Source organism: Marmota monax, unplaced genomic scaffold (genome assembly GCF_021218885.2).
Source record: "Marmota monax isolate L192 unplaced genomic scaffold, Marmota_monax_Labrador192_F-V1.1 WCK01_AAM20220418_F8-fsc00012, whole genome shotgun sequence".
In the NCBI taxonomy this organism is placed as follows: domain Eukaryota; kingdom Metazoa; phylum Chordata; class Mammalia; order Rodentia; family Sciuridae; genus Marmota; species Marmota monax.
Window position 1 is genome coordinate 9,145,680 of NW_026695227.1, and position 20,525 is coordinate 9,166,204.

Below are 20,525 nucleotides of genomic sequence, written 5' to 3' on the forward strand. Positions count from 1 at the left end.
TATTTTATTAATATTCTTAAAACAAAACATCTTTTTAAAAATATACTTTTTTTTTTCTTTTTACCTTTCAATATAATAAAGGTTTCTAAAATTTTGGAAGAATTTGATGTTGAAGAACAACCAAGTACCATGTTAGAAAATCGTTTCCCCAACATTAAGGTTTTAGAATCTGGAGTAAAGCAACTGAAGAGTGAAGAACATGTAAGATACTTTCATTAAAAGTTATTTTTCTACTGTTAAATCTTGGTGAGGTTTTGACTGTCTTCTTTTTACCCCACTTCCATTGCACCATCATTTAAATCCCTAAAATGTAAAGTTTAGAGGTATTTATTTCCATTATTAAAAAATTTACACTTTTGGCCAGGTGTGGTGGCACACGCCTGGATTTCCAGTTACTCAGAAGGCTAAGGCAGGACAATTGCAAGTTCAAAAGAGCCATCTGGGCAACTTAGTGAGACCCTGACTCAAAAAGTAAAAAGAGCTGGGAATGTAGCTCAGCGGTAAAGCACCCAAGGGTTTGATCTCATGTACTGCAAAGATTAAATTTAAAAAAGAAAGAAAAGTAACACTTATGAAAATTTTGTTGTAATTATATAGTGAGTGTGTCGTTTCAGTTTCTACATTTCAAATTTCATTACTGTTTATAAAATGTTTTTGAAGTACTGCATTAGATACAAGGATATACTAGGAATAATACAAGCTTAGCTCCTCTAAGCTGTCAGTATCATAGAGAATATAGACATACCTACTATGTATCATATACAGTATAGACATGCCTATTATGTATGTAAAAAAAACAATCCTAAAAATACTATTGAAGCTCTGATACTAAGTTTTAGGAAAACTTCACAGAGGGAGTAATATATTTGAGCTAGGTTTTAAAAGATGGGTGAGGGTTTTTCAGGTAGAAAAGGTCATTCTAGGAAGAGTAAATCAATGTTCAAAGAGCCAAAAGAAGGAAAAAGAGGAAGGAAAAAGAAATAGTGTGGATGTTAAAGGACTTAGGATATGAGTAAATAAAAGAAAATGGCAATCAAGGCTGGATTGTGAAGAGCTTTTTATATCATGGCAAGAAGTTGAATTTATTTTATATTCAGTCAAAATTGTAAAAGTAGAAAAACTTTAAATAATTTTTAGTAAGACATATCTACAATAATGTCCAAGATGAACTGAGGTGGAGCCAAGACTGGTAGCCAACAACCATATTAATAGGCAATTGCACTCATACAAAATGATGTAAGTCCTGAGTTAAGACAGGGACAAGGTAGCTAGAAAACATGTCCCAAATTTAAGAGATATTTCTACTATATATTCAGCAGGACTCAGTAACCCCTTGCACATGAGAATAAGTAAGGCAGTCTCAAGAAAGGATGTTGTCAGATGATTGAAAATATCCTCAGATGAACTTTAGGCAAATAGTAAATGGGGTTTGTAACTATTTCAGCTATAAAATGGGTGAAATGCAAATAATTCCATATAAAGAAAGTTAGGAATACTGAGTTTTAGGAGAAAAAAAATTTAAAATACGAATTCTAAAACTGAAGTAAGTTTCTAATACATTTAATGGTAGTACATATTCCAGATAACATCCATGTCAAGTTGTTTTGCAAACTGAGTGGATTCTCAAAAACAAGAATTTATATATTAGTGCCTCCCACTACTATTTGAAAAGTATGATACGTGTGATACATATCTTCATTCTTATCCATCATCCTGTTCCTTCCTTAGTGAATTAGAAATAGTGTTTTATTTTCATGTCTACTTCCAAAAATTTAGCAGTAGCTAATGAAAAATGTTTTTGTGATGTTTGTCTTTATAGTAGATAAATTAATTTTTCAAGTTTGATCGGTGGCTACAATATAATATTATATTTTATTATTTTTAAAATTTTGAGACAGGGTCTCACTCAATTGCTTAGGGCCTCGCCAAGTTGCTGAGGCTGGCCTTGAACTTGGGATCCTCCTATCTCAGCCTCCCAGTATAAATTCTATTTCTGTCAGATAAAACTCTAACCAGATTATCTGAAGGAAGACTTGTATAATATTTCCATATGGATTATATTTGGTTGGATTGTGGTTTTATGTGTTTTTATGCAGATGAAGAGTTAAATTGGGTAATAAATATCTTTATGGGTAATAAATATTTGAATGATTTGCTAAGTTTTATAAATTAAATGTATAGCACAAATGAAAACCTCCAAAGTCAAGCATTTCTCGTAATAGTATGCACTTATATCTGCTTTCTAACCTCCTAGAATTACATTTTCATTCAGTACTAAGGAACAAAATAGTGAATCTTTAATACGTATTTTTAGACTCACTGATATTATGAAAAATTAATATAAAAAACTTCAAAGCCAATGCCTGCAAAATTGAGGTTAACATGTTTTTCAATTGTATTAAAATGTAATCTCTCAAAACATTTAGTTTGCTAAAAGTTGTTATTATTGTATTTAAGCAATTTTTTAGCACATCTCATATTTTTAGATTAAAAAGACACATTATAACCTCCTATACCACATACTCCTTCCCTGAACCCATATCAGATATTAAGGTATGATAGGATTAGAATCACTAGATATTACAGTAACTTCCACTGAGAATAAAAGAATTTTCACCATGACCTATTCCCATGATAAAAAACTGATCAAAATGCTCAGTTTTAAAGTTCTTTATCAAGTTTAGTTTTTAATCTGAGGTTAACCTACCTTTCCAGACATTATGAGAGTCCCTGAAATTTTATTGCAGAACTTGTGTGGATGTACTTTTTTAAAAATTCCAGAGGCAAGAGAATGATTTTCATCAGATCTTCAAAATGATTTATGACACTAAACTAATTAGAAATCACTTAATTAGAGAATATAGGCTTATGCTTAGTTTTGTAATTGCTATAACTAAGAATTGAGTGCCACCAAGAGGCAACCATATTATGTTATTTTGCTTTTGTCTTATTAAAGTTTTAATTTTTAAGTGAAATTGTACTCATGTATGTTTCTCTTCTTCCTTTCATTGCTGTGTGTACTTACAGTGCATATTCACAGAAGATGGCAGTCAGCATGTGTACAAAAAACTCTGCCTGTGTGCTGGAGCTAAACCAAAATTGATATGTGAAGGAAATCCTTATGTATTAGGAATTCGTGATACAGACAGTGCTCAGGTAATATTTTAAGGTTGGGTCATAGGAAGGGAACATGAAGTTTCCTTAGACTTTTCAACATCTGAACCATAGTGTTCCATGCATAATGTTAAATTTTAAACTCAGAAGGAAGATTTCTCATAAACCAGAATGATTATAATGTTTTATTATTGCCAACTTTAGTTTGTTTTTTGTTGATAATTTATCTTATGTTTTAGTTCAGTCTAATGTCCTATATTTGTTTGGCTATCACATAGTTTAGATATAGTGCCTGTGCTGAATGGTATAGCTTACATTGCACACATATCAATTACTCCAGTTTGGGAACATTTGATTTGCAACCTAAACAATATTTAACAATCTTTTTCCAAAAAGGTATTGCATATCTTAAATTTGTGATCTTATTGCTCAGCAAAGAAATTAATATTCATAATTTCTTTGGTATGAAATCATGGAACTGATAAAGGTTTATGGCTTGGTTGGTTTATTGCTATTCCCCCGAACAAGGATAAACCATCCAAGAACGTGAAATGTTTATATGTGCAACTTTTTTTGGTAATTTATTTATTGTTACCAAGAAGCTCTTCCTGGTTTCATGCCAATACTTTGTAATTCCCAAGATTACTGCTCCTGTTATGATTTTGCACTTACGTAACATTTTAACTTCATTAAAATTGCTGTTTTCTTTCAGCCTACTTTTAATTAGGAATTTAGGAAAAAAACATTATCTATGATTATCCTCTAATAAATAGTTTAGGTTCATACTATCAGAATTTGAGCTTGGAACTGTTTTAGGTAGGTCTTCAACATACATGAACATACGTATACATCACAGATATTGAACAGCACACATGAACATACATTGAATTCTCATGAAAATCTTGATATTCAGGAAAGCCTTTGTTTCAAAGGTAGCTTGGGATGAAAGACAAAGGAAAGCATTTATAATATCAGGAGGGAACTACCTGGCAGAGTGGTTTACAAAGAGAACACTGAGATTTTTACTTTAGAACAGATAAAAAGTAGAAGTACAACATCTGTTATACTTCAGGTTTAACATATGTATAGTTTAAACTCATGCCTTTCATCTCTATGTCTAGTGCTCTTTATAAACCTTTCTTAAATTGCAATATCCTCAATGAAGAACAAACTAAACTTAGCTTCTGTTTTTTTCTACAGTATAATTTTTAAAAAGTAATTTTTAGTGAACACTAAATTTGGGGGCCAATTTAATAACAATGGTAAGTTAGATAATAGGAAGAGAAATTTTTTTTGCTCAGATGTGATTCTGAAGCAATAAGACAAGTCTGTACTTCTGAAAAGTCCAGAGGAACGGCCACTGACTTCTCCAAGCTGAACATAAGTCTCTTTTTTTTGGAGGGGGGGTCAAGTAGTTCTCCTATAATGGTAAATACATTTTTCAATAATTGTTAGACAGTATTACATGTCTGCTACTCCTAATAGCTTTATCACGTCATATAAACAGTCCTTCAGAAATATTAAGGGATATAATCACTTATTTCCATTTAGAGTTGAGAAACCTAAGGCATAGTGGTTAAGCATTTTACCCCAGGTCATCCAGTTAGGAACTGCTAAAGCCAGTGACTCTACAGCCTGTTCTCTTAACCACTATGTTGTTATGCTTCTCATTCCTGAAAATTTTAATATTGAGAGACTCTAAGGAAACAGGTCCACTGAGAGGCTAGATAAAAAGAATAAAAATTGATTTGGTCAAACAGTTGGAAATGTGGTAACCTAGACAATACCTCTTGCTGAAATTCTGAAGTACTTCACATACAGTGACATAAAAGGCAAGAAAAATCAGGATAGGCCTTGCTACAAAGGCAGCTTGGAATGAAACAAAGGGGAACATTGTAATAATTGAGAGGATAATATTCTGGTAGTATAGGGAAGTGAGATTTATTTTATTGTTCCTTTATAAATTTGATAAAACACATTTTTTAGAATATTATCAGTAAAGCCTCTTGCTTCAGGTATTGTCCACTATTTCAAAACACTGTCTTATTATTTTCTTTTTTATATAGGAATTTCAGAAACAGCTTACTAAAGCTAAAAGAATAATGATCATAGGAAATGGTGGTATTGCACTTGAGTTAGTGTAAGTATGTTTTTAAATATTATTTAAGAATTGCTCTGTGGTTCATATGATTATTAGCAGAAAGCATACCCTGAAAATCAAAGATAAACATAACTATTTTTCAGTGTTTTCAAGGAAAAAAAAATAGTTCTTATGGAACCCATCTCTGCAGAAATTTCCTCACAAAACATAAAAGGTTTGGGAATGTTTTTGGTCTGAAGGGCTCATAAACTGGTGGCTGGGAAGTTTTGATGCATAGATGTGCTTTATAACTATGTCCTGCGTATAAAAATAATTTACATGTATACACCTAAGAAATTTCATGGCCTATACACTTTTTATTGCTTATACCCACCCTCCTTCACTCATTTAATTTGTTACCTGTCTGGCCAGTGAAACCCAATAACAGTAGTAGTGACTACTATTATAAGACATGGTACTCCCAGAGCTAGGGATATAGCTCAGTTGGTAGAGTGCTTGCCTTGCATATGCAAAGCCCTGGGTTCAGTCACCACCACCACCCCAACAACAAAGATGTGGTCCTCCCAATTCTTAGTTTTGTTTGTTTGTTGGGGGGGGGGGGCAGGTAATATTTTCATTTTAAGATGATATTTCAAGTTCAAAAAAAAATGTTGAGAAATAGCCTATTGTGAACTGCAGAACACTGGTTCACTTTCCTTGTGATTTTTATCTTTCAGTAGGTGGCTAACATACATAGTCTAGATCTCTTTTGGGCCAGAAAGTTGGGTCAAACCACAGAAGGAAAAACTTGAATAAAAATAAGGAATATGCCAAGCCTGCCTTCGCTTATGCATCCACTCCAACTCTTAGAATAGTTTTTGCCCTTGTCTTTTTAGGATGATCAATCCCATTGGAAGCCTATAAGAGTTCAGCAATAACTTAAGTATTAGAGGTACAATCATTATTATGGTAGGAAGTTTCTGTCATTGTATAGAAAAAATGCAGAGAAAATTCTAGAGTAGTAACCAAAATTCAAGCCATGTGGGGAGAGGCACAGATGTAGAAGGGGCTTCAAATTGTTTGTACAAGTGACAGATAATCTTCATCAGCTGTCACCAAAAGTATCATATAATAATTATTATAATTTACATTTAAAAGCTTTTTTATGTTCCAAAATGTTTATAGTCTCCAACATTTAATCTTTTATCATTTTCTTTATGTTGAAGAATGAAGACTATAAACATGGATAAAACATAATTTTACACACAGTAAGCTATTTGACAGCTTAAGAATGGTCACAAGTATTGCTATTCTGTGTTTAGATCCATTGAATGATTAGTTCTCTGTCTCTCAGGATGAAAAATGACATATGTAAACCCTTTCTACTCTTTAATACCATCTGTGTCCACAGAGGCTAACACTAATTTTGTTCATCAGTATCCCCTTATTATCTGTTTCTTCTTTCCAAGTACAGATTAATTCTTTTCAAACAGTTTTTCACAATTTTACTAAACTGTGATACCACGCTATTGTCTATTTTTTGAGTGGTTTTAAAAATAAAAGTATTTCATCTATGTGTGATACTTTCAAGCTTGTATATCTTGATGAGACCTCAATTTGGGTTAGGAGAAGATTAGAGGCTGAGGAAGAGCAAGTTCAGGACTACTTTGTGGTGATTACTTAAAATAACTGTGGCCTGCAAGTCAATCATAAGTATATTAAACTACGCTGATGTTTTTATACTGCTATATTAAGATATGAAAAACTATAAATTTCTCATTTATAAAAAGGAAAGCATTTCATGATAACTATATGACTATATGTAAATTGAGCAAAATTATCAAATAGGTATGTATTCCATTTTCTGCTAATGAGCAATGTCTGACCTAAGCAACATAAAATAGAATTTTCTCCCAGTAATCTAAAATTTAGTGACTAAATGTTAGCATTGGAGAGTAGGAAAAATAAAGTAACACTGGATAAGGCAAAGGGCTTCTTTCCAGTATGTCAAAAAAAAACATGAATAGCATGTGACCAGGAGTATGATGTACTAAAAATATCTTGTCTTTTCTATTACATGGTTATTATTAGTCTTGAAAAGTCACATAACCTGTGTTACATTATACCAGTCTAAGAGATTAAAATGGCATTTTGTTTGAACCATTAAAAATGTTTCCAAAGAAGTTAACTATTCCCAATACTGTAGCTATTTATCATCTATCCATTATTGATTGCACTATAACCAGATGAACAAAACCTTGTGTACATCTGGAGGACAGTTGCATAAAACTTGAACACTCTGAAATGATATTCATTGTAATAAAATTTTTCTTAATGTTAAGTACATATATTTAGTATTCTTTTGTTTTGCTTTTGGATTGAACCCAGGGGCACTTTACCACAGAGCTACATCTCCTACCCTTTTTATTTTTATTTTGAGACAAGGTCTTGCTGAGTTTCTTAGGGCATTGCCAGATTGCTGAGACTAGTCTCAAATTTGCAATTCTCCTGCCTCAGTTTTCAGTCACTGGGATTTCAGGAATATACCACCGTATGCAACTATTTATAGTATTTTTATTATCCTTAAAGTGTATTATGTTACTCTTTATAATCAGTCTTTCCAAATTTGTCTAAAAATGTTTGTTACTTTTGCTTTAAAAGATAATTGTTATTTGCAGATACAGAGATTTCTCCTTGGACCTTTGAAATTATGTCAGATAACCTTAATATTTGTTTCAGATATGAAATTGAAGGCTGTGAAGTTATTTGGGCCATTAAAGATAAAGCTATTGGGAATACTTTCTTTGATGTAGGAGCTGCAGAATTTTTGACTTCCAAACTCATTTCTGAAAAACCAGAGACTAAAATTGCACATAAAAGAACTAGATATACAACTGAAGGTATGTATGCCATCTAGTTCATTAATTCTCATATGGAATTTTTTTAACTATACACAAAAGGGCTATAAAATTTTAGCAACATATATTTGGTATATAAGACTATGGATATTTATTCCTGTATCTTTACATGAAGTTTTCAGATTTTCTAAAACATATATACAATTGAGAAATTTAGAATGAATTAAATAAACCAGCCCATTTGCCTCTTTGCAAACAGATGCTATAGGGCAGTACCCAAGGTAATTTTCTAAAAATACCACAGGTACAAACATCACAATTTTTGTTGTTATTGCTGTTGTTTAATAGTTTTTTAAAAAAATTCTGGGCTGGGGATGTGGCTCAAGCGGTAGTGCGCTCGCCTGGCACGCGTGCGGCCCGGGTTTGATCCTCAACACCACATACAAACAAAGATGTTGTGTCCGCCGGAAAAAAAATAAAATAAAATAAAAAATAAATATTTAAAAAATTCTCTCTCTCTCTCTCTCTCTCTCTCTCTCTCTCTCTCTCTCTCAAAAAAAAAAAAAAAGGAAAAAAAAATTCTGACATAAAATTCAAAACAAAAAATTTGTACGTTTTGGAGTTCTTAAAAGTTCATAAAATTTGAAAATCTGACAACTAATTTTCTTACCCTTCAAATTATTTGGTATGTAATATCCAAAAAAATACATCAAGTGTTATTTATACACAATACTTAATGGAAGGATTATCCATTTTATAGGTATAAACCAAACAATATTAAAAAGAATTAAATGATTAATGCTTAGTTTAGTCACGAATGAGAATCATACACTGCCTAAAGTTTCAGAACACAGGCATAATTTTCTGCCTGGCAATTTGTAAATCATCTGAGTTCATTTTTTCAGGAAAGAAAAAAGAAGCAAGAACCAAAGTTAATGCCGATAATGTAGGCAGTGCCTTGGGACCAGACTGGCATGAAGGGTTGAGTCTTAAAGGAACAAAAGAGGTATGTGTCATACACTGGCTAAATATATTTAAATGCAATGTTAGATTCATGAGCCATTTGTTAACGTTAGCCAAAGAATTGGTAGGTCACTTTACTTTATAAATCCATAGTGCTAGGAAAGGACTCAAAGCCATTTGGCCTAGATGCCCACCAAAGATAGGTGAATATGAAATTTATCCAACTCTCAGTCTTCCTCTTAACTCTGAAGGGATAGAAATTTCCAAACCCTGATTACACTGAACACACCTGTCCTCTTTTAATCTTTTCTTCAAGATCACTTCAGATACTTCTAGTACACTTATAAAGTTTGTTAGATAACCCTATCTCTCACCATCCACAAAACTCAACTCAAAATGCTTCAAGGACTTAGAAATAAAACCAGAGACCCTGCGTCTAATAGAAGAAAAAGTAGGCCCTAATCTCCATCATATGGGATTAGGCCCCAACTTCCTTAATAAGACTCCTATAGCACAAGAATTAAAACCAAGAATCAATAAATGGAATAGACTCAAACTAAGAAGTTTCTTCTCAGCAAAAAAAATAAAAATAAAAACAATCTGTGAGGTGAATAACTATCCTACATCTTGGGAGCAAATTTTTACCCCTCACACATCAAATAGAGCACTAATATCTAGGTTATACAAAGAACTCAAAAAGTTAAAACACTGAAAAAATAAATAACCCAATCAATAAATGGGCCAGGAACCTGAACAGACACTTCTCAGAAGATGATATACAATCAGTCAACAAATATGTGAAAAAAATGTTCATCATCACTAGCAATTAGAGAAATGCAAATCAAAACCACTCTAAGATTTCATCTCACTCCAGTCAGAATGGCAGCTATTATGAATACAATCAACAGTAAGTGTTGGCAAGGATGTGGGGAAAAAGGTACATTCATACACTGCTGGTGGGACTACAAACTGGTGCAGCCAATATGGAAAGCAGTATGGAGATTTCTTGGAAAACTGGGAATGAAACCACCATTTGACCCAGCTATCTCTCTCGTGGGTCTATACCCAAAGGACTTAAAAACAGCATACTGCAAGGACACAGCCACATCAATGTTTATAGCAGAACAATTCACAATAGCTAAACTGTGGAACCAACCTAGATGCCCTTCATTAGATGAATGAATAAAAAAACTGTGGCATATATACACAATGGAATATTACTCTGCAATAAAAGAGAATAAAATCATGGCATTTGCAGGTAAATGGATGGAGTTAGAGAAGATAATGCTAAGTGAGGTTAGCCAATCCCAAAAAAACAAATGCCAATTGTTTTCTTTGATATAAGGATGCTGATTCTTAGTGGCAAAGGGAGGGGGAGTATGGGAGGAATAGAGGAACTCTACGTAGGGCAGAGGTGTTAGAGGGGAAGGAAGGAGCCATGGGGTCAGAAATAATGGTAGAACATGATGATCATTATCCAAAGTGCATGTATGAAGACACGAATTGGTGTGAATATACTTTGTATACAATCAGAAAAATTGTGCTCTATATGTGTAATAAGAATTGTAATGCATTCTGCTGTCATATATAAATAAAAATAATTTTTAAAAAAGTAGAAAACTCGAAAAAGAAGTTTGTTAGATAGGTTCAAACACATTCACTTATTATCCTAATTGGATAAGCAGATTACTTGCTATTTTTCATTAACTATTTTAAATGTTTGACAGTTGTTAAAAAGCTGTCATATTTTAAAAGGAGTATGCATAGAGTTCTTAATAACTCTCTGATTTCTTTAAAGCAATTTTTTCAGCTTTGGATAAGTAAGAGGGTCTGGCTACATGGTATACTTAATTTGGAGGATGGGATTATACAGAATCATTTCTTTCTGTACTCTTAGATCCTACGATTGTTTTTTTAACACAATAATACAGTTCAATAAACTTCTACTGAATATCTACTATTTACCTAGGACTAGTAAAGTGCTAGGTTCTGGAATTTTTCTGAAGAAGTTTTTATAGTCTGTTACTATTCTAATTTTTAAACTATGCATGTGTAATTATCCGGCTAAGAATGAAAAGCATCCCCTCCATTCTATTTGCCAGTGCAAATGCTAGGTCTCTTTAAAGTACTGAATGCATTTCTGCTCATTCCTCTTATGCACAAAAATGGAGAGGTTTTTTAGGGGTATCCAGAGTAATTCATATCTAAGTATTGTTTTTCCCCTCTATGTTTCTGCAAGTGTATTGTAGTTATTTTCTTCGTCTTCAGTAACACAAGTTATTTTCTTGAAGTATTAGAGTAACCTTTTTTTTTCTTTTTACTTCTAGTTTTCTCGTAAAATTCATATTGAAACTATGTGTGAAGTAAAGAAAATCTATCTTCAGGAAGAATTTAGAATTCTAAAGAAAAAGTCCTGTACTTTCCCAAGAGACCATCATAATGAATCAATTAAAAGTGATAAAGGTAAAATATATAACCACTTATTTTAAAGGAATACAGTCTTGCTGTCTTATATTTTAAAACTTGAGATTTCCATATAAAATTTAAGTAAAAAATAAAGCCATAATTGAATAACATTAAGTCATTTCATTTCACTACTTATTCTTTAATATTTCTAATAAATTATATAAGGCTTTAAATTTTACACAGTGCTTGGACTGTCTCAGCTCAACGAGTTAATCAATATATTACAGCTCAAAACAAATCATATTACAAATAAATTTTTTTTTAAATCCTAAAGTTAGTTGAGGTAAAGTGACTTCCCTTAATCGGATTGAAAATTTCTGTATTTAGGAATAGGATATAGATTTTCTATGTCCTATTCCACATTCCCATGAAAACTACTATTCTACACTCTTGTGCATTATTTGAAGAAATATATGATTATATAAATCTCCTGCTCCAAATTCTTTTCAGTTTTTCCATAGGAAAAGGTAATGTTCAAGATGAACTATGTACTATGAAGAAAAACACTGAAGAATAAACTAGTTGGGGGGCTGGGGATGTGGCTCAAGTGGTAGCGCGCTCGCCTGGCATGCGTGCGGCCCGGGTTCGATCCTCAGCACCACATACAAAGATGTTATGTCCGCCGAAAAAAACTAAAAAAAAAATAAATATTAAAAAAATTTAAAAAAATAAACTACTTGGATCAAACAGTATAAAATATTTATGAAAATTTTCAAGGAAATAATTTATAAAGTGATTATCAGTTAAATTTACTTTGTTAAAATGTCTATGTCGTCTACGGCCATACCACCCTGAACGCTCCCGATCTCGGAAGCTAAAATGTGTATGTCCAAGTTTGAAGGAAAACATGTAGAATGCCATGTTTTTTGTAATTATACCCCAAAAAAGATGACGTACCTTATAAAAAAATACCTTATAAAAATTATTCAAGGTGTTATTCTAAACTCATTTCCCTCTTTCTTTTTCCTTTTCCATTTTTTGTTGTAGAGGACACAATATCTTTATTTTTATGTGGTGCTGAAGATCAAACCCAGTATCTCACATGTGCTAGGCAAGCACTCTACCACCAAGCTACAACCCCAGCCCTCTTTCTTCTTCATTTCTAGTTGTTATATTCATGTAATACTGTGAATAATTGCTGGTGATTATATCTGAGAATAAAGTTGTTTTTTTTTTTTTTTTTTTAAAAAGAGATGTGGCCTGTGTATGTGGAATTGACCAATGAAAAGATATACGGCTGTGACTTCATTGTCAGTGCTACAGGAGTTACACCAAATATAGAACCTTTTCTCAGTGGTAACAATGTAAGATTAAATTTTTGGTTCAACTATGATTATTTTTAAAGTATTAACTTTTATGAAGATTTCCTCTCAAGCATGAAAAATTGTTTAGTATTAACATATAACTTAAGATGGCTGAAAACAGTTTGGTTTATAGCCAAGCTTTGATTTACAGTATTCTTTATTGTTTAAAATACTTAGTAGCAGCATAATGTCATCAAGGTACATAACATACAATTTATCTAAACGTTAGTAAGAGACTAACATCTGGGCTGGGGATGTGGCTCAAGCGGTAGCGCGCTCGCCTGGCATGCGTGCGGCCCAGGTTCGATCCTCAGCACCACATACAAACAGAGATGTTGTGTCTGCCAAAAACTAAAAAATAAATGTTAAAATTCTCTCTCTCTCTCTCTCTTTAAAAAAAAAAAAAAAAAAAAAAAAAAAGAGACTAACATCTCCTATGAATTCTCAAATGTGAATTTTATAGACTCTTTTTTAATTATTTACTGATTGCTATGCAGCAAAAGCTTATAAAAACAGGAATGTTTCTGTAATTATGGGTGGTATAGTCATATGATTATTAAATATTTTTGATGTTGAAATTCTGAGAATTTTTTTCTGATTCTGTATTTAGTAGGAATTTGATCCCTGGAAATTCAGCTTAGGTGTCTAAATTTGGCAGCTGTTTTTCACTTTCTCATTAAAGATCAGCACACCAAGGAGTAAAAATTTCACTTGGTCTTTTACTTTAGAATGAAAAACTTGTTTCATTTTTCTCAACACTTATTGCTTATAAGGAACATTTTTAGTTTGAACTAGGAGAAGATGGTGGCCTGAAAGTGAATGACCATATGCACACATCCCTTCCTGATATCTATGCTGCAGGTGACATCTGCACTGCCTCTTGGCAACCTAGCCCAGTCTGGCAGCAGGTAAGCTTGCATTTATGGTCATTTGTTTTTGTTAGATAATGCACTTGAAAATAAATCAGTTGCTATCAACAAGTCCAACTTTTTAATTTTCCAGCTTTTCTACTTTAAGGAGGACTCTTATTATATCACAGTCATTTTCTGATGTTAAAAAAATAAAACTAGATTTTTCCCCCTTTTTGGTAAGTTATACAATAGTAGATTGAGATATCTATTTTCTTTTCCTTTTACATAGTTTTATTGAACAACTGTTGTTTCACCACTTTATTCTCACATCAAGCCTCACACAGTTCAGTGTAGCAGATGTTTCCATCTCCATTCACTCCTGGGATGTCTACTAAGAAGGGGTATGAAGTTGAGAATATCAGTAGAGTGAGCCAGAGTCAGCCTTAGAATCCAGGTCTGACTTCAAAGCTCAAGCTGAGATATTTTTTAATTTAAAAGAAATTATGGGCTAGTATTTTTTTCATTTTCATATGCCTATCAGTTCTGTCCAATAGTACTTTCTGTGATGGAAATTCTATAATTCTGTTCAGTAATTCTGTACTGTCTAATCTGACAGCCCCTAGAAGCACATGTCACATGAGTACTTTTAAGTATAGCTGATATGACTGAGGAACTTAACTTTTTGGTTTTATTTACTCTTAATTATATTTAAAAGCTACATGTGGCTAGTCACAACCATATAGTCACAACCATAGCAGAGCTTTTAATTTAAACAATGAAAATGACTCAGATCATAGATTACATAAAGCCTCCTATTCCTGGTAACTCTATTATGGTAATCATTACTATGAATTTTCTTATAGTGAATTGCTTTCCTCCACCTAACAACTCCCAACTGGCTCTGCACTTCCTCCTTTCCTCACACCCTAGCCTATTTCCTTCTAATGGGAGAATAATAATACTAGAGGAAGATAATTAAAAACACAAGGAGGTTATGTTAGAAGGGGTAAAGATAAGAGACATATTACAGATAAAAGAACCTTAGTTAAAAAGACAAGTTCTTGGTTAGAGCTATTATTCATTCAGATTAACTATAGGGTGTAATGTAGTGGGAAAGCACTGCATATTTGAAGAGGCAGTGTCATTTTTTTATTTAATGTAGAATAGAGACATCAGTACTGGTGTCAGTCTTCTCGTTTTCAACATAGCTTTTCAGTTTTCTCCATCATCCTTTGTCATTTTTTGTGGTATAACTGTTACAATTTTTTTTTGGCGGGGGGTGGTACTGGGGATTAAAATTGACCACTGAGCCACAACTCCAGCCCTATTTCTATTTTATTTTAGAGATAGGGTCTCAGTGAGTTAGGGACTGCTTTTGCTGAGGCTATCTTTGAACTCACAGTCCTCCTGCCTCAAGCCTCTAGAGATGCTAGGATTACAGGTGTGCACCACCACACCTGGCAGTTGTCAAAAATTTTTAATTAGGAGTTTGTGAGATTTTTTACAAACATTTTAAACCCACTAAGATGAATTATTTCTTTAATATGCTATAATTTTATACAGGGAAAATATTCAAAAATAAACAGACATCTCTTATTTTGAGTAAATCTAATAGATTCCATTTCTTAATTTGCAGAAGCAATAAAATATTAATTTTATATAGCCCAAGATGCAAACTCAAGGAATACTGAGGCTGGATTACACTAGGTAATGGCCCAGCAACATGTGGGCCATTCTTACAGCCATTGTCCAGCTATTACTGTGCTCAGTTTACTCTGATTTCTTACAATATTCTACCTTTTTACTTCATTAAACCTACCTTGTTTATAAAGATTTTTTTAAGTCAGTGCAGGCCACTTCTTATAGCCATTGTCCAGCTATTACTGTGCTCAGTTTACTCTGATTTCTTAGAATATTCTACCTTTTTACTTCATTAAACCTACCTTGTTTATAAAGATTTTTTTAAGTCACTTCTAGAAATGCTCAAAGTTCATGCCTGTATTGTATTGTTTTTGCACACAAAAGTCAGTATTAAGGTACATATGCACACACAGAGGTGTAGAAGGAAACAAATTGCCTATTATAGGCCAACCTGTTCTCCCTGGAGAACAGCCGTGTAGTAGGTGGTGGTGGTTATGCTTCAGGTGAAGAAACTGAGGCTCGAAAAGATAAATAAATGTGTAGAAGAATGGAATTCACATTTACTGTTACTCCCAAAGCCAGTGTTTTCTGTTATACCAGGGAATTCCAAAATTTATAGAAATATAATAAAAATACAATAGAGGGGAAATTAGTTCTGTCAAAGAGATGACATTGCATGACTTTCCAGAATCGACTGCTGAAATCTGATATGATACCTTAGGGCTGGCACCAGCTGACAAATATCTGTATGTGGCTGACCATAGGTTAACTGTACAGTAGGACTTTAACCATCTGATGCCTAAATCTAAAGGTTACTAGACTATGGACCAAATTTTTCAGAGATTGGTATCTCTCTCAATGCTGAAGACAAACTTTGATGTGGGGACTGGTTAATTAAAATTTCATTTTCAGTGTACCTGAAATATTTTCATAATATTTAGTAGAAATTTTATTAAAATATATGTGTAATTGGTGTCATACTATATTATCTGTAATAGGCCAGGGGTCACGTTGTGTCTCTCAGCTTTTGTATTCTTGTAGAAGAAAATGTGAAGCAAGCAGGACATAAAATGTAGTGGAAGTATACATAGCAAAGTTTATTGGAGGAACAGGGAAAGACCCTCAAAGAAGCCGGTGGAACATCTCAAAGAAGAGAGAGATGTGGCACTCCTTTTTCCCTAGTTTTATTGGGAGGTCTTAAGGAATTTTCTAAAGAGACCTGTCCTACGGACTCTCAATTCTTAACTGACATTAGGATTACATCAAATTTTTAAATCCCTACCATGCATGGTCTTACCCACAGGTAACCAAATGAAATCCCTGGAACAGGGTGGGAATTTTACCATTATAATTACATGCTAAAAATTGAATGGCAACTCTTGGTCATCTTGGCCTGTGCTGACTAGTTCTAATTGAAACTTGTATTTTGCAGATTTTATGGTCAGTGGGCTTTGCTTTTTAATAAGCCTATCTTCTCAAGTCTTGGAATTTTTGGTCTGTATGAAAGTCATAAAAGTCCCCCCTCAGGGTAACTTGTGTTCATCTCAGCAGTGAGGAATCTTACAATCAAGAGTCTTAAAAGAGCAGCTCTACATATAACAGGTTGTTTGCTGAGGAATGTAATATGTCCTATGGACTTAAGCCAGAGCAGAGCCACAATGTCCTCAGGTCATTTGCTTTTTAAGAGAAAGCATGTGGCGGACCAGCACATAGTCCTATCTATAGAATTATCTCTTTAGTTTCGTGTTCCTGCCACTCATTGTTGTCTTCTATTTACCAGTATCTTAATTTTTGAGGCAGTAAATTGATTAAATTAACAGTTACCTAAGTCAATTTAATTGGTGTACACAGGTAACTGCTTCAGTAAGATGATAACTGCCAGAACCAACTGATCTGAAAAACTATCAAACATTGTACCCTCTTTAAAGGAATGTACAGGTTAAAATGATAACATTTTCAAAAATGTTAAAATGTATAACATTTTTAAAAAATGTATAACATTTTTTCATTGTCTCAGATGAGGTTGTGGACCCAGGCCAGACAGATGGGATGGTATGCTGCAAAATGCATGGCTGCAGCTAGTTTGGGAGACTCTATTGACATGGATTTCAGCTTTGAACTGTTTGCTCATGTAACAAAATTTTTTAACTATAAGGTAAGATAATTAAGGAAATCATTGCCTTTTCTGTTAATCTAGTACATAAATATGATTGATCATCTCATTTTCTTACTCAAAAATTTACCTGGTTTCAGTCATTTTTACAAAAATGACATTTTCTCTTTCTTGCCAGTCAGTGTCTGGAATTGCATTTAATTCCTAATCTTAATTATTACCGTGTTACTATACTGTTTTACAGTTAAGATGGGAAAAAAAAAACTCTCCAGATTTATGTCCTATTGTACATTTCTAAGTTTTATTTGAGATTCACCTGTTAGCTGTCATACTCAATAATGAACCAGTTTCTTTCCTGTACGTTTTAGTTCTCTTTGCATCACTCCAAAGCAGGTCTTTACCTTCCTAATTTATATATAAGGAAAAATACATTTGTAAGGCTCAGAGAGATTAAATAATTTGTCCATGAAAGCTCTCAGTTTTTTCAATCTTTAAACAATGACTCCAGTCGAATATAGTTCACATATCATGTATTTCTTCACTAGACATTTTTAATATTCATGTAGATTATAAAGTACATCCCCTTATATTCTCTAGACACTTTTAATGTTAATACTATACATTAACATATTCACTGATACTTTTAATATTAGTGCAGATTATGTGGTAGTGTTATATGTAGAATAAATGCAGGACATTAGAATGTTTTCTTTGGGATCCTCCCCAATGACATTTTCAGCTAAAATTTTGTTGAACAGTTTTTCTGCTGGCTATTCTAGCTTGACCCAAAGTAACTGCACAATTTTATATTTCCTATTAGGTACTCACAAGAAACTTTTTTATCGCCATATACAGGTTGTATTGTTGGGAAAATACAATGCACAGGGCTTAGGTTCAGATCATGAATTAATGCTGAGGTGTACCAAAGGACAAGAATACGTCAAAGTCGTCATGCAAAATGGGCAAATGATGGGAGCTGTCTTAATTGGTGAAACTGATTTAGAGGAAACATTTGAAAATTTAATTCTAAACCAAATGGATCTTTCATCATATGGAGAAGATCTTCTAGATCCAAATATTGATATAGAAGATTATTTTGACTAAAATGGAAATTTCTTCAAGAACCATATAAAGGTCCAAATGAGGAAAACTGGAAGTCAGTAAAGTGAATCATTGCAATAATCTAATGATGGCCACACTGAAGTTATATATAGAAGTTATAATGATGTTAGTGGGAAAAGTATTAAATACAATTCTAAAGATGAAATCAGTTCAAATAATTTATTTATAGATATATTTCTAACACAAAATTGGCCCCTTATTATATAAGAAATCTTAAGTTACACATTTTTATATTTTGAACTTAAACATTTTACTTATGATTTAGCTTGGGAGCATATTTAACCAAGTTCTTATTTATTTAGCCAAAATGTATTCTAATAGACCAGATCCATTTTTGACTGTAAAATGTCAAAGTAGGGATATAGTTTAAGAAAGCTTACAGTTTCATTTCCCTGAAATAGAGATGTAGCTGTAACTTATTTGCTAATATTATTTATATTGATACCTTATTCTTTTTGAATTATAGATATTTTTATAACCTGATGAAATCATTTACATTATTCAGCTTAAAATATCACTCACTTGTAGTGATGAGCCTGTGTCAGTTTAATAGTGCCATCAAAAAATTACATCAAAAGAAAAAAATACACTTAAGTATACCAATGCATAAAGACTGTAAGAAAGCCAGATGAATTTATTGTCAGTTATTTTGTATTTGTAAAATTCTGCATAAAAATTATTTGTATTTCTTGTTTTATATTGTAAAATTATAATTCTTTTAAAATATTTTTTAGTTATACATGGGTATAATATCTTTATTTTGTTTATTTATTTTTATGTGGTGCTGAGGATTGAACCCAGTACCTCAAATGTGCGAGGCAAGCACTCTACTAATGAGCCACAACCCCAGCCCCAGTAAAATTATATAATTCTTGATTCCTAATTATTGAAAGGTCTCAAATTCTCAAATCTTCACAAAGATAAGCTCTAAAAATAGTTTTCTCTATCATATAAAGTATCAGTGAAATTGTTGTTAAAATAAACTATTAACTACAAAAATAATGATGTGTACATGCATAAACAGTTATTGTTGTGGAAAATTCGTAATAGTTATTTCAGGCGTCATCAATTTTTCTTTTCTTAGCCCCTGTATTCTTAGAACCAGACTGTTGAAGCATGTTTGTGGACTTCTGGAAGTTACCTGAAGTTTTTCCTTCCCCCTTTTTATCAGCTTGTTCAGAATGATAAGCTTCAGATGTCTCAACCTACAAAAAATAACAAAGCAAGCACCCTGGTAAAAATTCAGCTTTTCAGTTTCTCATGAGATTAATAATCTCAAAATATTCTTTATGTATCCGTTAGCTTATTCTTCATCCAGGAGTCTAGTTTTCACCTCCAAAATTCTCCTCAATCTGAGCCTAATCTAAAGAGGCCATGTTGTCTGAAAACAAACCTAAAGAAAACTGGTGGTGTCCTGAGACATGGTGGTTCCTGGCATGCTTTTGCAGGCTTGACAGTATTGGGTTTGTAACTCTGGAGTAGCATAGACAGATTTCTTAACCATTGCTGATCACAACCAGTATCAGGAGGGAAGTGGGCCTCCAAAATTAGACTTCAAAATGGAATTCACATTCCAAAGGTTGGAAACTCCTAGTCTATGTTGGGTAATCTAAATTATTCTACTTAATATCTCCACAGAAAATAAAGTTACACTCTCTCTCTTCCAAACTCAGAATCTAAGAAGAAAATGATTTTTCTCTTCTTGTGTTCACCAGAATCCAGGAGAGAAATGCAGAAAAACATCCCATAAGCTTTCATATATTTTTAAGCACATAAAAAACGGAAAGTAGCCAGTCAGTTACCTTGAAATCGCTCTGTGTGCGCTTCTTTACTTGCATAGTAATAACATGTGCTTCACTGTTCAGAAGATTAGCTTTAGGTCCTATTTTCAAGTACGATATGGTAGCATAAGCTGTAAAACTATAGTCTTCTCTGCAGAAGATAAAGGCCAATAATCAGAAAACTTCACAGGAATCACAAACTGAAATTTTTTAAAGAAATAACTACAATTTT

The 20,525-nt window shown here is 32.9% G+C and overlaps 2 protein-coding genes across 5 annotated transcripts in view; one reads left to right on the forward strand and one right to left on the reverse strand.

Moving 5' to 3' along the window:
* Positions 1 to 20,525, forward strand: part of Pyroxd1 (pyridine nucleotide-disulphide oxidoreductase domain 1) — a 57,212-nt gene that overhangs the window by 11,816 nt on the left and 24,871 nt on the right. For 2 of the 3 annotated variants that reach the window (XM_046436229.2, XM_046436228.2), the window contains 10 exons: positions 82 to 201; positions 3,028 to 3,156; positions 5,181 to 5,254; positions 7,934 to 8,094; positions 8,958 to 9,058; positions 11,343 to 11,478; positions 12,673 to 12,785; positions 13,571 to 13,693; positions 17,295 to 17,432; positions 18,246 to 19,514. In XM_046436229.2, the coding sequence (XP_046292185.1) occupies positions 82 to 201; positions 3,028 to 3,156; positions 5,181 to 5,254; positions 7,934 to 8,094; positions 8,958 to 9,058; positions 11,343 to 11,478; positions 12,673 to 12,785; positions 13,571 to 13,693; positions 17,295 to 17,432; positions 18,246 to 18,494 (1,344 nt within the window). In that variant the 3' untranslated portion in view covers positions 18,495 to 19,514. Of the gene's footprint in view, positions 1 to 81; positions 202 to 3,027; positions 3,157 to 5,180; positions 5,255 to 7,933; positions 8,095 to 8,957; positions 9,059 to 11,342; positions 11,479 to 12,672; positions 12,786 to 13,570; positions 13,694 to 17,294; positions 17,433 to 18,245; positions 19,515 to 20,525 lie in introns of those variants that run through there. The other variant, XM_058576294.1, reaches the window with a different exon arrangement.
* The window catches only part of Recql (RecQ like helicase), a 34,831-nt gene continuing 32,963 nt past the window's right edge, over positions 18,658 to 20,525 (reverse strand). For both annotated transcript variants that reach the window (XM_046436230.2, XM_046436232.2), the window contains 2 exons: positions 20,315 to 20,444; positions 18,658 to 19,717 (listed from right to left, as the gene is read on the reverse strand). In XM_046436230.2, the coding sequence (XP_046292186.1) occupies positions 19,568 to 19,717; positions 20,315 to 20,444 (280 nt within the window). In that variant the 3' untranslated portion in view covers positions 18,658 to 19,567. The remainder of the gene's footprint in view (positions 19,718 to 20,314; positions 20,445 to 20,525) is intronic.